Source organism: Phyllobates terribilis, unplaced genomic scaffold (assembly GCF_046119375.1).
Source record: "Phyllobates terribilis strain yellow unplaced genomic scaffold, ASM4611937v1 Scaffold_3__8_contigs__length_932513732, whole genome shotgun sequence".
NCBI lineage: Eukaryota > Metazoa > Chordata > Amphibia > Anura > Dendrobatidae > Phyllobates > Phyllobates terribilis.
The window spans coordinates 187,792,427-187,807,078 of NW_027362763.1; the positions used below are offsets into that span (position 1 = coordinate 187,792,427).

General features: G+C 42.8%; 1 protein-coding gene across 3 annotated transcripts in view; it reads left to right on the forward strand.

Annotated features, from left to right (window-relative positions):
- The window catches only part of PAK2 (p21 (RAC1) activated kinase 2), an 82,019-nt gene that overhangs the window by 53,506 nt on the left and 13,861 nt on the right, over nucleotides 1-14,652 (forward strand). For all 3 annotated transcript variants that reach the window (XM_073674362.1, XM_073674363.1, XM_073674364.1), the window contains exons 4-11: nucleotides 1,482-1,632; nucleotides 1,781-1,815; nucleotides 2,772-2,876; nucleotides 3,260-3,386; nucleotides 8,780-8,843; nucleotides 10,245-10,293; nucleotides 10,788-10,900; nucleotides 12,351-12,468. In XM_073674362.1, coding sequence (XP_073530463.1) covers nucleotides 1,482-1,632; nucleotides 1,781-1,815; nucleotides 2,772-2,876; nucleotides 3,260-3,386; nucleotides 8,780-8,843; nucleotides 10,245-10,293; nucleotides 10,788-10,900; nucleotides 12,351-12,468 — 762 coding nt within the window. The remainder of the gene's footprint in view (nucleotides 1-1,481; nucleotides 1,633-1,780; nucleotides 1,816-2,771; nucleotides 2,877-3,259; nucleotides 3,387-8,779; nucleotides 8,844-10,244; nucleotides 10,294-10,787; nucleotides 10,901-12,350; nucleotides 12,469-14,652) is intronic.

The following is a 14,652-nucleotide window of genomic DNA, read 5'->3' on the forward strand; positions in this document are numbered from 1 at the left end:
CAGTATCTACTCCATCTTCTTTTGCACTTTTACGTTGCAGGTTTTGCACATATAATTCATCCAGTTATTCTATGTCTAACTATTCACTTCAATAGGTCACAGCACTTACATTATAAACATATTTATAGCACTATGCACTTTACAATTCATGTTTATGATATAATGGTATACACTGTGATTTAATTAGGTTTTTGATTATATCTGTGCTCCCTGACAATTTTATTGCAATATGCAGAGTTGTATACTACCATCGTTCTCTACCCCCTATGCTTCCTCTCTGTTTTTTTGGACACCTCACCCTATTTCCCTTACCTGGTTTTATTATCTATGTAATAAACTTTACATTTTATTTCATATACGTTTGATGTGTCCCCTTTTTAGGTTATTATATTTATAGACACACAAATTACCAACAGCAGTTGGGTCCTAACATGCGGTACTGATAAATATTATGTAAAATGAAAGTTCACTATTTTAACAAAACGGGACGATGTGCTAAAATTGTGATAATTAGCACGTTCACACCATTTTCTCTCAGCTCTGACAAAGTGGGCGAAGCTGGGACAGGGGCGCGAAATTCGTGACGAGCGGAGACTATCACCACAAATCTTACTCCAGCAGGGTCAAGAGTAGGATTTGTAGCGAGGTGCACTCCACTCGTCTGACGCTCCTGATTCATGAAGAGGCGCGAGTCTGACTCCAGAACATCTCTTCATCAAGAACCAGTGTGAACAACATAGGTTTTAATGAATTGGGCTCTTAAAACTATGCGTGACGGTGCACATTCTGATCTCCTTTTATTTGGCAAATATTTTTTTAGTCATCTTTGTTTTTAATCCCTTCCTGACCGGTCGTTTTTTTGTTTCTTTTTTTTTTGCTTCTCCCTCCCGTTTTTCTCTCTCCTTCTTCCAGAGGCCTTAACTTTTTATTTTTTTTTCCATCAATTATAGCCATATGAGGGCTTATTTTTTATTTTTATTTTTTTTTTTAGTGGAACTAATTGCAATTCGAATGGTAGAATGAATTGTCATTTAAATCTACTGGAAAACTGGAAAAAATTCCAAGTGCAGTAAAAAAAAAAAGACTTTCCAGTATTTTGGGTTTTGTTTTTACAGAGTCCATTGTGCTCTAGAAATGCTGTGGCAACATGAAACTTGTATTGTTTTTTTTTTTCCATATTAAATGGTGAATAAAAAAAAATATTCCATCAATGTCTTTTTTTGCATGGCTAGCTCCCATTTATTATACCATTTTAATCGCTTTGTAGTGCATTTTTTTGTGCTGTTGTGAAAAAAACAATTTCTGGCGTTTCGATTGTTTCCTGCTGCTGTAGTTACAGGTAGATTCCATCTGTGTGTTACAGCTGGCATCTGCCTTCTACGGTCTTAAGTTGGGAAGGGGGTTAAACAAAGCAAATTTCCAGTTCTCAATACCATAGGGGGGTTATGTTGCCATATCATTCTCCTTGTGGATTTGTGCAGGGTATGCCAGAGCAATGGGCACGGCTGCTGCAGACCTCAAACATCACCAAACTCGAACAGAAGAAGAACCCCCAGGCCGTGCTGGATGTGCTGAAGTTCTACGACTCCAAGGACACCGCGAAACAGAAATACCTGAGCTTTTCAGCACCAGGTAAGCGATCTGCACTACAGATGGAAGATGTAATCCACTCTGCCATACGGCGAAATGGGGATCAGTCAACACGAAGATTCCTGTAGTATTCACCACTCCTTTCACATATGACTGCAAGTCTCATAACAGCATTTTCTTGTTTATTCAGATAAAGATGGCCTTCCTTCTGGCGTGTCACCCGCAGTAAGTATCCATACATTTTCATCTTTATGCTGACATAATAAATCCCATCATATATTCAGTGATTATTGGGTTAAAGGGAAATCCAGCTTCTACTGGCTCACTTGACTATGGACACTTTGCATTTAATTTTTTTATTTTATTTGTCTTTTCGCTTCCTAAACGCACAATAAACCAAGTTTCTTTATACTAATTAAAACTTCGCTAGCTGTCAGAGTCTCTGCAACCCGTGTACATAGCTGGCTGTGAGACTGCTTCTGACATACATCCCACTACATAGCTGGCAGTACCGGCGCTCTCTGCTCTTTCTCCTCACTTCTCTCAGTGTTAGAGATACCGAAAGAGAGGAAGGAGGTTGCACATGCCCAGTTAGTGTTGAGAGGGGGCATTCTTATCCGTAACAGGTGATCAGCACCATATAATTTACTGCTTTTTATCAGTATCTCCCAACACAATATGATGCCTCCACAAGTACTGACAATTTGACAAAAAGAAAAATTAACACTACTCTCCTAACCCTGTTCTCCTACTGCTCCAGTCTGTGCAGTGTATGGAGGCACAGCTGGAGCGCTGCCGTGACCTCCATGGTGCCTACTTCTGTAACTTCATCGTTACAGCTGAGATGGCGGAAATCTCATGGTCTTTTTCATTGGTGTTTGTGCGAACAAGAGAGAAGAGATCTCTGGTGGGCTACAGAAGGAGAAATCAGTACAAGAATGAGTCTATATTCTGATACATGAAGGCTGCAGCACCGTGCATACACAGACCTCACACCCAGCATGCATCACCAGGAGGGAAACCTCTGCATGATAGAGGCCTGAAACTAGGGAATACCTGCTACATATTGTGCTGACATTTAGTAAAATCGCGTCCGCAATGCTTGTACTGTGACGCAGCAGATTTAGCACTGCATATCCAAATCCATGTGAACTAATGGTGTTTTTTTTCTTTCTTACTAGCCAAATGCTAAAGGATCTGAGCCTACAAGAGGACATGCAGATGATGACGATGATGATGATCATGTTCCTCCAGTTATTGCGCCACGACCCGAACATACAAAATCGGTAGGCAAACTGATAGAGAGCTCTTCAATTGATCGTTTTATGCAGCCAGAAGTTTAATTAGGCTGTAACATCTGGCACTGTAGGGGTTAAATGGTATTATGAAAAGCATTTATGGCATGTCCATTTAATATGGCAAATATTCCTGATCAATAGGACCCGATGAGCGATATGAAATTGCAACCACCTCTTTATTAAAGGTGAAGCACCATCTTTGCATCGGTGAATGTGCAATTGGACAAGAGCATGGTCTCATCCTGTGTGACAGATACAATGAATGTTTTATCTCCTGTATGGGGTCTGTCGCAGGACTGCAGGGTATAGTGCTTGGCTGCTAAGTTTGGAGAAGTAAGAAATGTGACACTGACTGTATCTTTTTCCTCCAGATGTATACCCGATCTGTAATTGACCCATTACCTCCCCCTGCTGGAGATGCTGACAGCGCAGCAAGGAATGCAGACAAGCAGAAGAAGAAGACAAAGATGAGCGATGATGAGATCATGGAGAAACTACGTGAGTTATATCACCATGTCGCTTAGTGTGCGGCTTATACTGTATAGCTGTGTGTGTGCATAAAAAAATACATATATAGATCTTTTTTTTTCCTTCTTTTTTGGAGGAGGGCGTTTGGAGGAAATCGGCAAGCATTATATAAAACTTTTTTAATAGAAAAAATAGTATGTGTAATAGCTATAGATATATAAATATATAATTTTGGTGTACATTGTAAAACAAATCAATTTTTATTTTTTGTATGTGTTTTTATAGGCTAGTTATACTTAAAGGGTTGTTCCCATCTCGAAGATCCTATCCCAATATGTAGAAGGTGTAATAATATTAACAAATACCTCTAATTAGAAATGTAGTAAAGTTCTACTGATTCACTATGTTGCTTACCTCATGCTGGGCAATGCAGTAGCTTAAGTATCCATGGTTAGGCTGAGTTCACACGATCCGGTTTTAATGCGTTTCCGCGGCTGTTTTTCCTTAATAGGTCTGCCATGTAGAGCAATGATACATGGCAGACCTATTACCAAGCAGTTTTAATGAGTTTAAAAACCGCTGCGGAAACGCATTAAAGCCACTTGGTAATAGGTCTGCCATGTAGAGCCATGATAATCCACATGTGCTGTGCACATGATGCGGACGTTTCCGCTGCGGATTATCATTGCGGCACAAACCGCAGCACAACCAATTCAGGCGCTATTTAGCGGCGAAATCGCGCCTTTGACTTGCATTGAATCGCAGCAAACCCACATGTATAATATCTATACATGCTTATTTGCTGCGTCTCAATGTAAAACAATAGGCGCAAAATCGAGCCGGAATCGCGCTGCGGCTGGTACCCAGGTCGGGAGAGGAGACTGCTGCTCCTCTCATCTGACCACTGCTCTGGCTGATAACAGCGAGAGCAGCGTGGATGGAAGAAGCAGCAGCCTGCTCCTCCCAGCCTGCGTGCTAGCGGCAGTAAAAAAATACTCACCTGTCTGGTGGCCCTCTGTGTCCTCCCCAGCCATGCTTCCTCTTCGGCGGCTCGCGGTACACTGCAGGGCGCGGGCTCGCGGCCCACAGTGTACTTCCAGGACCTGCGCTGACGTCACTGATCACCTGAAGGTCATGTGACCATCAGATGATCAGTGCCGGCAGCAATCAGATGATGGTACTGACTGACTATGACTGATCCCCCTGACACTGCCTTACCTGTCTTGTCCCCTGTGTAATCCCAACAGTTACCGACATTACTTCTGGTCCTGTGATGCTGGTTAGAAGCTCGGTGCATAAGGACCATGCAGCACTAACAGTCACCATGTGCTGTGTTCTTTGCATAGGTGTTCTGGCAAACCTCAGTTATTAACTGCACAGTTTTTAACCCCTTCCAACACTGCAGCATAATTTTTTGATGCACTGAGTTGATAGTTGCCACGTGATGCTGAATGTAGCAATGCAAACGTTTTTTTCCTTTTTTTTTTTTTTTTTTTTTAATTAAAAAGTAATAAAACATAACCAGTTCTTCACCAATACGGTTTTTAAGTCGTAAGTGTTACATTCTGTAAATTGGATTGAGTCAGTTGTGACCACAATGGTCAGTACCAGGAGCGGTGTGGACCACAAGGGTCAGTACCAGGAGCGGTGGGGACCACAACGGTCAGTACCAGGAGTGGTGGGGGTCAGTACCAGGAGCGGTGGGGACCACAAGGGTCAGTTCCAGGAGCGGTGGGGACCACAAGGGTCAGTTCCAGGAGCGGTGGGGACCACAAGGGTCAGTACCAGGAGTGGTGGGGGTCAGTACCAGGAGTGGTGGGGGTCAGTACCAGGAGTGGTGGGGGTCAGTACCAGGAGCGGTGGGGACCACAAGGGTCAGTACCAGGAGCGGTGGGGACCACAAGGGTCAGTACCAGGAGCGGTGGGGACCACAACGGTCAGTACCAGGAGTGGTGGGGGTCAGTACCAGGAGCGGTGGGGACCACAAGGGTCAGTACCAGGAGCGGTGGGGACCACAAGGGTCAGTACCAGGAGTGGTGGGGGTCAGTACCAGGAGCGGTGGGGACCACAAGGGTCAGTACCAGGAGCGGTGGGGACCACAAGGGTCAGTACCAGGAGCGCTGGGGACCACTTCTTTTTAATATCTTTATTAATGACTTTGTGGATGGGATTGAGATTTCAGTGTCAGTCTTTACCGATCTATTTATGATGATAAACTGAGCTTGGCAGTACGATATTGCCGAATGGTCTGGATAAGAGTCTGCATGGGCAAACACTTAGCAGATGAGCTGTTTTGTTAATAAATGCAGAGTAATGCACCATGGCCAAGAGAATAATTAATTAGTATAAATTTATTATAACGCCATTTATTCCATGGCACTTTATATGTGAAAAGGGGTATACATAATAAAAACAATTAGGCTATGTGCCCACGATGCAGAAATGCTCTGGATTTTTTCCTGAGCATTTCTGCATCTCCCTGGCAGAAAAAACACATGCGGATTGTACATGCGGCTTGTACATGCGTTTTTCCTGCCAGGGACATGCGGATGTGAAGCGTTCTTCACATGCATTTCCGCATGCGGGTTGACAAGCGCTTTCCAAGCGATTTTAGCATCACTTGGAAAGTGCTTGACAACTTGGTCACACTATATAAATCCATGCAAACGGCATGGATTTATATAGTGTGACCCCAAAGAATGGTAAAATATAAATATATACTTTCCTTCTGAAGGCGCCCGCATTCTTTATTCGATACGTCCTGGCTTGCCGGCAGATCGCGGTGGACTGAAGGACCTGCGCTGACGTGATTCAGTCATGTGACGGCAGGTCCTTCAGTGTACCGCGAGCTGCCGGCAAGCGAAGACAAGCGCATCGGGGGCCATCAGAAAGTAAATATAATATATTTTTTTTTATTTTATTTTTTTTTACAGGTTCTATGGTACCCGGGTTTGAAGGAGAGTCTCCTCTTCTCCAGACCCGGGTACCATCCGCACATTGAACGCATCGATTCCGCATGTACAGATGCAGTGATGTGTAATCCATGCGTTCCAATGCAAGTCAATGGCGGCGAAACCGCAGCGCTTCCGCAAAATAATTGGTAGTGCTGCGTTTTTTTCCGCAGTGGAAATTTCCGCAGCATGTACACAGCACATGCTGATTATCATTGGGGAACATGGCAGGCCTTCTACAAAGCGTTTTTTAAGCTTTTCTGCAGCGTCATTGCCGCTGCGGAAACGCTTAAAAAATGCATCGTGGGCACACAGCCTTACAATAATCTTAGACAATAGAAGTCACTGACTGGTACAGGAGGAGCGAGGACGCTGCCCGCGAGGTCTCACAATCTACGAGGGATGGGTGAGGATACAGTAGGTGAGGGTAGAGCTGGTCGTGCAGCCTTATGGTGGAGCGGTGGTTACTGCAGATTGTAGGCTTGTCGGAAGAGGTGGGTCTTCAGGTTCCTTTTTGAAGGTTTCCACGGTAGGCGAGAGTCTGATATATTGGGGTAGAGCGTTACAGAGTAGGGGGGATGCGCGGGAGAAATCATGTATGTGATTGTGGGAAGAGGGGAGTAGAGAAGGAGATCTTGTGAGGATTGGAGATTGCGTGCGGGTATGTAATGGGAGACTAGGTCACAGATATATGGAGGAGACAGGTTGTGGATGGCTTTATATGCCATCGTTAGGGTTTTGAACTGGAGTCTCTGGGTAATGGGGAGCCAGTGAAGGGATTGACAGAGGGGAGAGGCCAGGGAATAGCGGGGGGACAGGTGGATTAGTCTGACAGCAGAGTTTTGGATAGATTGGAGGGGTGCGTGAGTGTTGGGAGGGAGGCCACAGAGCAGGAGGTTGCAGTAGTCGAGGCGGGAGATGATGAGGGCGTGCACTAGGGTTTTTGCAGATTCTTGAGTAAGGAATATGTTGATTCGGGAAATATTTTTGAGTTAGTCGGCAGGAAGTGGAAAGGGCTAGAATATGTGGTTTGAAAGAGAGATAATAGTCCAGGGGCAGCGAGCTTGCGGGACTGGGGAGAGTGAGTAACCATTTACTTTAATTGATAGGTCAGACAGGGAGGGTTGAGTGAGATGGGGGAAAGATGATGAATTATGTTCTGTCCATTTTAAGTTTTAGAAATGTAGCAGAGCGGAAGGATGAGATAGTGGACAGACATTGTGGGATTCTGGGTATTAAGGAGGCGATATCGGGTCCAGATAGGTAGATCGGTGTGTCATCAGCATAGAGGTGATCCTGAAAGCCGTGAGACTCTATGAGCTGTCCCAGGCCAAAGGTGTAGATAGAGAAGAGTAGGGGTCCTGGAACTGAACCTTGGGGGACACCGACAGATAGGGGGCGAGATGAGGAGGTGGTGTGTGAGAGGGAGACGCTGAATGTCTGGTCTGTTAAGTATGACGCAATCCAGGATAGAGCAGAGTCTGTGATGCTGAGAGATGAGTCTGTAGTAAGAGGCAATGGTCCACTGTGTCAAAAGCTGATGATCCGTCCAGGAAGAGGAGGACAGAGTAGTGTCGCTTAGATTTTGCGGTTAGTAGGTCGTTGGTGACTTTAGTCAGGGCAGTTTCAGTTACATTTCATTATTTATAAATGGTACTCAACTTTCCAAATTTCAATTACTGGAAAAAAACAGCACTACTCAATGTAAGAATGTCAGGCATCAGCTGCAAAAGCAAACAAGATTTTAGGGTGTATAAAAAGAGATGAATCCTGTGATTACTCTTCTATATCACTTGTAAGGCCACATCTTTCCAAAAATGATATTGGGAAGTCAGTTAGTTCAAAAGTGGGGAACTGGATTATTACATGGGATAGAAGGCCTCCCCTGTGATGAGTGGTTAGAGAATTTAGCTTAGGGAAAGGACTGCTTAGCGGCAAGGTCTTTTAAATGTATAAATATATGTGTGATTGGTACAAAGTACTGGTGCATGACTTATCCCTTTCAAAGACCTTCCAAAGGACCAGGGGGCACTCATTACGGAGGAAGAATGATTCTGGCAGCTAAATAGGGAAGGGTTCTTTACAGTTACAGCAGTCAGACTGGAATGCCGACCACAAGAGGTAGTGATGGCAACATTTCAGAAACGTCTGGATGCTTTAATGGTTAATGGGGATATAAATTTAGCGGTAAAATATATTGCTGATTTAAGAACGGATGTCATCCAATGTAACTTATAAATTTGGTCTTATCATAATCCTAATGGACCACAAAATAATGTTAGTGTGTCATTAATATGGCAGTAACAATAGAAAAATTAATTTATAGCTTCCACAAAATGGAGAAAAAAAAAAGAAAAGGCTTAAACCGAATCCATAGATAATCTTCTCACTTATAGTACATCCCATAAGTGTCTGATGGATGCAGGTCAGGTGCTTTTGTATTCTGGTTCTCACCGCCTTTTGTCCTTCCAGGAACCATAGTGAGCATAGGTGACCCGAAGAAGAAGTACACCAGATATGAAAAGATTGGTCAAGGGTAAGGATCTCTGTTGTACCTGCCAGAATTATCTTGTCACCCTTCATGGACTCTGTCCTCCCCATGGTTGGACAGGACTCCGATAACACTGAATTATGTTCTGTCCTTAGGATAGAAGAGCCCGGGGCTCTCCCTTCATTTTTTTTGCGGTCACTACGAACCATTTTAATGTGATGTATATAAGAGCTACTGAAAATATTCTAATGTAAAGTAGAAAGTATAATCTATATTTGACCACAATGTACAAACAAGGTTATCAATCCCCTTACTACAGCACAGTTGTGTTGGCTAGTAGCATTGAAAAATACCCATTTTACAAGATATAAAGTTAACGCGTAAACGGTGTACCCCCACTGACTTTGAGAACGGGGCTCTAACACCATGGCGGAATTCATTCTGAATTGGCCTGCTGGAAAAAAACAGCATTGTAAATGGCCATCAGTCTAATAGAGAATGAAAAGACTGGAGGCATGAGACATTTAGAAGCCTCGGTTCTCAGGATCGGTGTTGATCTGTCGCTGTCAGTCTCTGACAGCAGCATTTAACACATGCAGTCAAGGGAACACATCATTCCACCCATCAGCGCCCCCCTCCCAATGACGTGATCGCGGGGTGCCAAGGGATGCCATGACAGACGGGGGTCTGCTTAAAACCATTCTGTAGCTGATGTTCATAGATCGTGATTTTCACTATACATAGCAATGCTGATGCGCCGCTATGTATAGCACAAGCTATCTGATGATCGCAGCTTCAATTTCCCTAAGTGGACAATTAAATACAGTAGAAAGGTAAAAAAATGTTTTAAAAAATGTTCAAATCACCCCCCTTTTGCCCCATTAAAAATAAAACAAAAAAAAAATACACGTTTGGTAAAGCTACGTTCGTAAAAGTCCAATCTAAGAAACTAAAAAATAAATTAATCCGATCAGTAAATGTTTTATTGGCCGCTGCAGCATTGCAATAAGAGGCGATGAAAACATTGTATCTACCTCAAAATGGTATCCGTAAAAATGTCAGCTCAGGGCGAAAAATAAGCCCTCATACAGCCCCATGTACCGAAAAATGAAACCGTTGCATGTCTCAGAAAATGGAGACACAACCCAAAAAAAGTTTTTTTGTTTTTTTTACATTTCCGAATTATTTTCACCAGTTAAATAAAAAAAACTATACATGTTTGGTATGAATGGTGTCATTAAAAAAGTACAACTCGTCCTGCAAAAAACAAGACCTAAAAATAAAAAAGTTATGATTCGTGGAAGAAGAGGAGGAAAAAACAAAAATGGAAAATTGCCCAGGTGTGAAAGGGGTTAAAGAGATCTATATTGCTGACTGCCAATCACTACAGCAAATACAGGCTAATCTCCCCATTGTATCGCTGAAATCTTTGTCTTGTCCTTTTAGTGCCTCTGGAACGGTCTTTACTGCTATTGATGTAGCCACTGGTCAAGAGGTAAGAATGAACCCGTAGGAAAAAACGTAGATTATGGGCTTGTTCACACTATATTTTCCCTTGGAAAAATACACCTTTTACAATATTACCAAAGTGAGTGTAGTTTCTGAAATCTCATGCACACGTTGCTTATTTTTTGCTTGCAGATTTGAACCATTAAAGCATATTTTTCAAATGCGCAGCGTGTCAATTCTTTCAGCATTTTTGTAGTGTTTTTTACCCATTCAAATAAATGGGTAAAAAAGCTGCAAAAGAAGTGTTTTTTCTGCCAACACTTGAGTGTTTGCAGCAGATGTTTCTGCTGCAGCAAAAAACAAGCACATGCTCCTAGTCTATTGCTTCTATTCACACATCATAATTCCGTAGCAGTCCACAGTCTGGTTTGTGGTCTGCTACGGAATCCAACCCATACCTTCTATAAAATGTGAAGTGTGTTACGTTACAAATAACTGTTGTAATTTGACAGTTTTTCATACATAATTTTTTTTCCATAGGTTGCTATTAAACAAATCAACCTCCAGAAGCAGCCGAAGAAAGAATTGATCATAAATGAAATTCTTGTGATGAAAGAGCTGAAGAACCCAAATATTGTAAACTTCCTGGACAGGTACAAGTCTTTTGTCCCATGTGCCTACTGAAAATGTGTTCACCGATTCTTGTATCACTACAGTTAGGCTGCTAGTGGTAATAGGTGCCTATGATTAAAAGAAATAAGTTGTCCCCGTGCACACAAGGGATTTCCCACACAGACTGAGGAAAAAAAATCATAGTGTGCAATAGTTTCTGTATAACAGACTAGGCTACTGCATGTAAAAAAAAAAGCTGGTCATATCTGCAATTTTGACTCTCCCATTGTTTTTTCATACAGATGTCTGAAACTGGCTTTAGAGGGACAGCTAAGCTCCTCTGCCCCTTCATTTTATTTATGGGTGCAACCAATCACCCAGCTATAACAATTTTAAATGACACTAATCAAATATATACACTCAGCGTGTATCAGAAAATGGCTTTATGTTTGACTCTGAAATGCTGCAGTTTCAGAGTAAAACCTACATTAAATGCTGCCGAGGCCCGAGCCACACAAGAGACTAGATGGACACACAGGTCCTGGTGGTTTTTCCCCACCCACTCCCCTGAAGTGACCGGTCTCTTCCTATCCACACATACTGGGAGAGACCCTTACTCAAGTGGAGCTGGCGGGGAGATACCATCTTGGACCAGTCTGTCCTACCAGTGTCTGTCGGGCTTTGTCCTTGGTGGCTTTTGGTGCGTGTTTTCTCTGAATTCCGCAGCGTTTCACAGTCAAATTTATCTGGCTGAGATCATAGAGCCAGCGTCAGATACATGTTGTCTGTGGATTGCAGCATGTATCAGCTGTCAGGTTCACTTAAGAGATTAAATAGGTTGTACTAACGAGAAAACCAATGTCTTTATGTCCTACTTATTTTTGGATGTCATGGTGGTAGGCAGTTGTGTTCGGCCAGGGTTTGGAGTTTGCAATATGAATATTGGTTACCTACATTTTCAGCAGTTTTGATGTCTCTTAAGAAAAGGAGGTAGAATACGGTCTTTAATATATTTTTTTCCAATTGTCTGAAATACTAGTACAATAAATGAGCACCTAAAAGTGACAGTAATAGACTGTATTGTCCCAATGCATGAATGACCTTCACTTGCATGTTTCAGAATTTGAACACTTCTGGTCTCTGGTAAGGCCTTCTTCATATGTCTAAACCGGAATTGGAGGTAGTGAGGTATAACAGAATAACTCATGGACTTTCATGCAGACCGTTGTACATACATGACAGTTGTGACGTTATAAACTTTGCTCCCTGTTAATTATGTTCTTCCTATATTCCCTGCTCCCAGTCTCGTACATTGTGTCTCCTCTTCTATAGTTTCTGCTCCCAGTCTCATACATTGGGTCTCTCCTTCTGTAGCCCCGGCTCCCGGTCTCGGACATTGTCTCTTCTTCTGTAGCCCTTGCTCCCGGTCTCGGACATTGTCTCTTCTTCTGTAGCCCCTGCTCCCGGTCTGATACTTTGTGTCTGTTGCAGCTTCCTAGTTGGAGATGAGCTCTTCGTTGTGATGGAGTACCTGGCCGGTGGCTCGCTCACTGATGTTGTAACAGAAACCTGCATGGATGAAGCGCAGATAGCGGCAGTATGTAGAGAGGTATGTACAGCTGTAACCAAAGCATAACATGGTGAAGCCCCATGAGAAGAGCACACAAGCACTTGCAGCATGTAAATAAGCTTGGCCACACTTGACCTCTTCTATACTGACACATGGAATGAAAAGTTATATCCGCCTTTCTAGGCTTAAACTGTATTTTAGTGTCCCTATTGCAGGCACAATACCCTGACTTCATGTGGTTTTAGTGAACTCAACTTATCTACAGTGATTTAATGCTGGCTTAACCCCTTTACAACCCAAGGTGGTTTGCACGTTAATGACCGGGCCAATTTTTACAATTCTGACCACTGTCACTTTATGAGGTAATTACTCTGCAACGCTTTAACGGATCCCCCTGATTCTGAGACTGTTTTTCGTGACATATTGTACTTCATGATAGGGGTAAAATTTCTTCGATATCACTTTTGTTTATTTGTGAAAAAAATGGAAATTTGGTGAAAATTTTGCAATTTTCAAAATTTGAATTTTCATGCCCTTAAATCAGAGAGATATGTCACACAAAATAGTTAATAAATAACATTTCCCACATGTCTACTTTACATCAGAACAATTTTGGAACCAAATTTTTTTTTTATTGGGGAGAGCTATAAGGGTTAAAAGTTGACCAGCGATTTCACATTTTTCCAACAAAATTTACAAAACCATTTTTTTAGGGACCACATCATATTTGAAGTCACTTTGAGGGGTCTTTATGACAGAAAATACCCAAAAGTGACACCATTCTAAAAACTGCACCCCTCAAGGTGCTCAAAGCCACATTCAAGAACTTTATTAACCCTTCAGGTGCTTCACAGGAATTTTTGGAATGTGGAAGAAAAAAACTAACATTTAACTTTTTTCACAAAAATGTTACTTTAGACCCAATTTATTTTATTTTCGCAGGGGTAACAGGAAAAAATGGACCCCAAAATTTGTTGTGCAATTTCCCCTGGGCACGCAGATACCCGATATGTGGGGAAAAACCACTGTTTGGGCGCACAGCAGGGTTCGGAAGGGAAGGAGCGCCATTTGACTTTTTGAATGCAAAATTTGCTTGAATAATTAGTGGACGCCATGTTGCATTTGAGGAGCCCCTGATGTGCCTAAACAGTGGAAACCCCCCGCAAGTGACACCATTTTGGAAACTAGACCCCTCAGGGAACTTATCTAGATGTGTGGTGAGCACCTTGAACCCCCAAGTCCTTTACAGAAGTTTATAACATTGAGCCGTAAAAATAAAATTTTCACATTTTTCCCACAAAAATGTTTTTCAGCCCCCACTTTTGCATTTTCATAAGGGTAACAGGAGAAATTGCACCATGCAGTTTGTTGTGCAATTTCTGAGTAAGCAGATACCCCATATGTGGGGGGAAAACCACTGTTTGGGCACACGGCAAGGGAAGGAGTGCCCTTTCACTTTTTGATTGTAAAATTTGCTTGAATAATTAGCGGACGCCATGTTGCATTTGGGGAGCCCCTGATGTGCCTAAACAGTGGAAACCCCCCACAAGTGACACCATTTTAGAAACTAGACCCCTCAGGGAACTTATCTAGATGTGTGGTGAGCACCTTGAACCCCCAAGTCGTTTACAGAAGTTTATAACATGGAGCCGTGAAAATAAAAAAATCAAACTTTTTCCACAAAAATGATGTTTTAGCCCCAATTTTTTTATTTTCACAAGGGTAAGAGGAGAAAATGGACCCCAAAAACTGTTGTGCAATTTCTCCTGATTACGCCAATACCCCATATTTGGGGAAAGCACAGTGTTTGGGCGCACGGCAGGGTTCAGAAGGGAAGGAGCACTGTGTGACTTTTTGAACGCAAAATTGGCTGGAATCGAGAGCGGACACCATGTCGCGTTTGGAGAGCCCCTGATGTGCCTAAATAGTGGAATCCCCCCACAAGTGACCCCATTTTGGAAACTAGACCCCTCAAGGATTTTATCAAGGGGTATAGTGAACATTTTGAACCCAGAGGTACGACACAGAATTTGATAACATTAGGTCATCATATTGAATAAGTTGTCATTAGTCTTGAGCACAAGTGCTCGCTACTTGAGTTTGCATCGGGTACTCAGGTATGCACCTTGCATCAAGGGTGCTCGAGTCCCCGCCCGCATGTTTCACGGTTATTAGACACCCCCAAAAAAACATGCGGGGATCGCTCGTGCATGGCAGGCAATC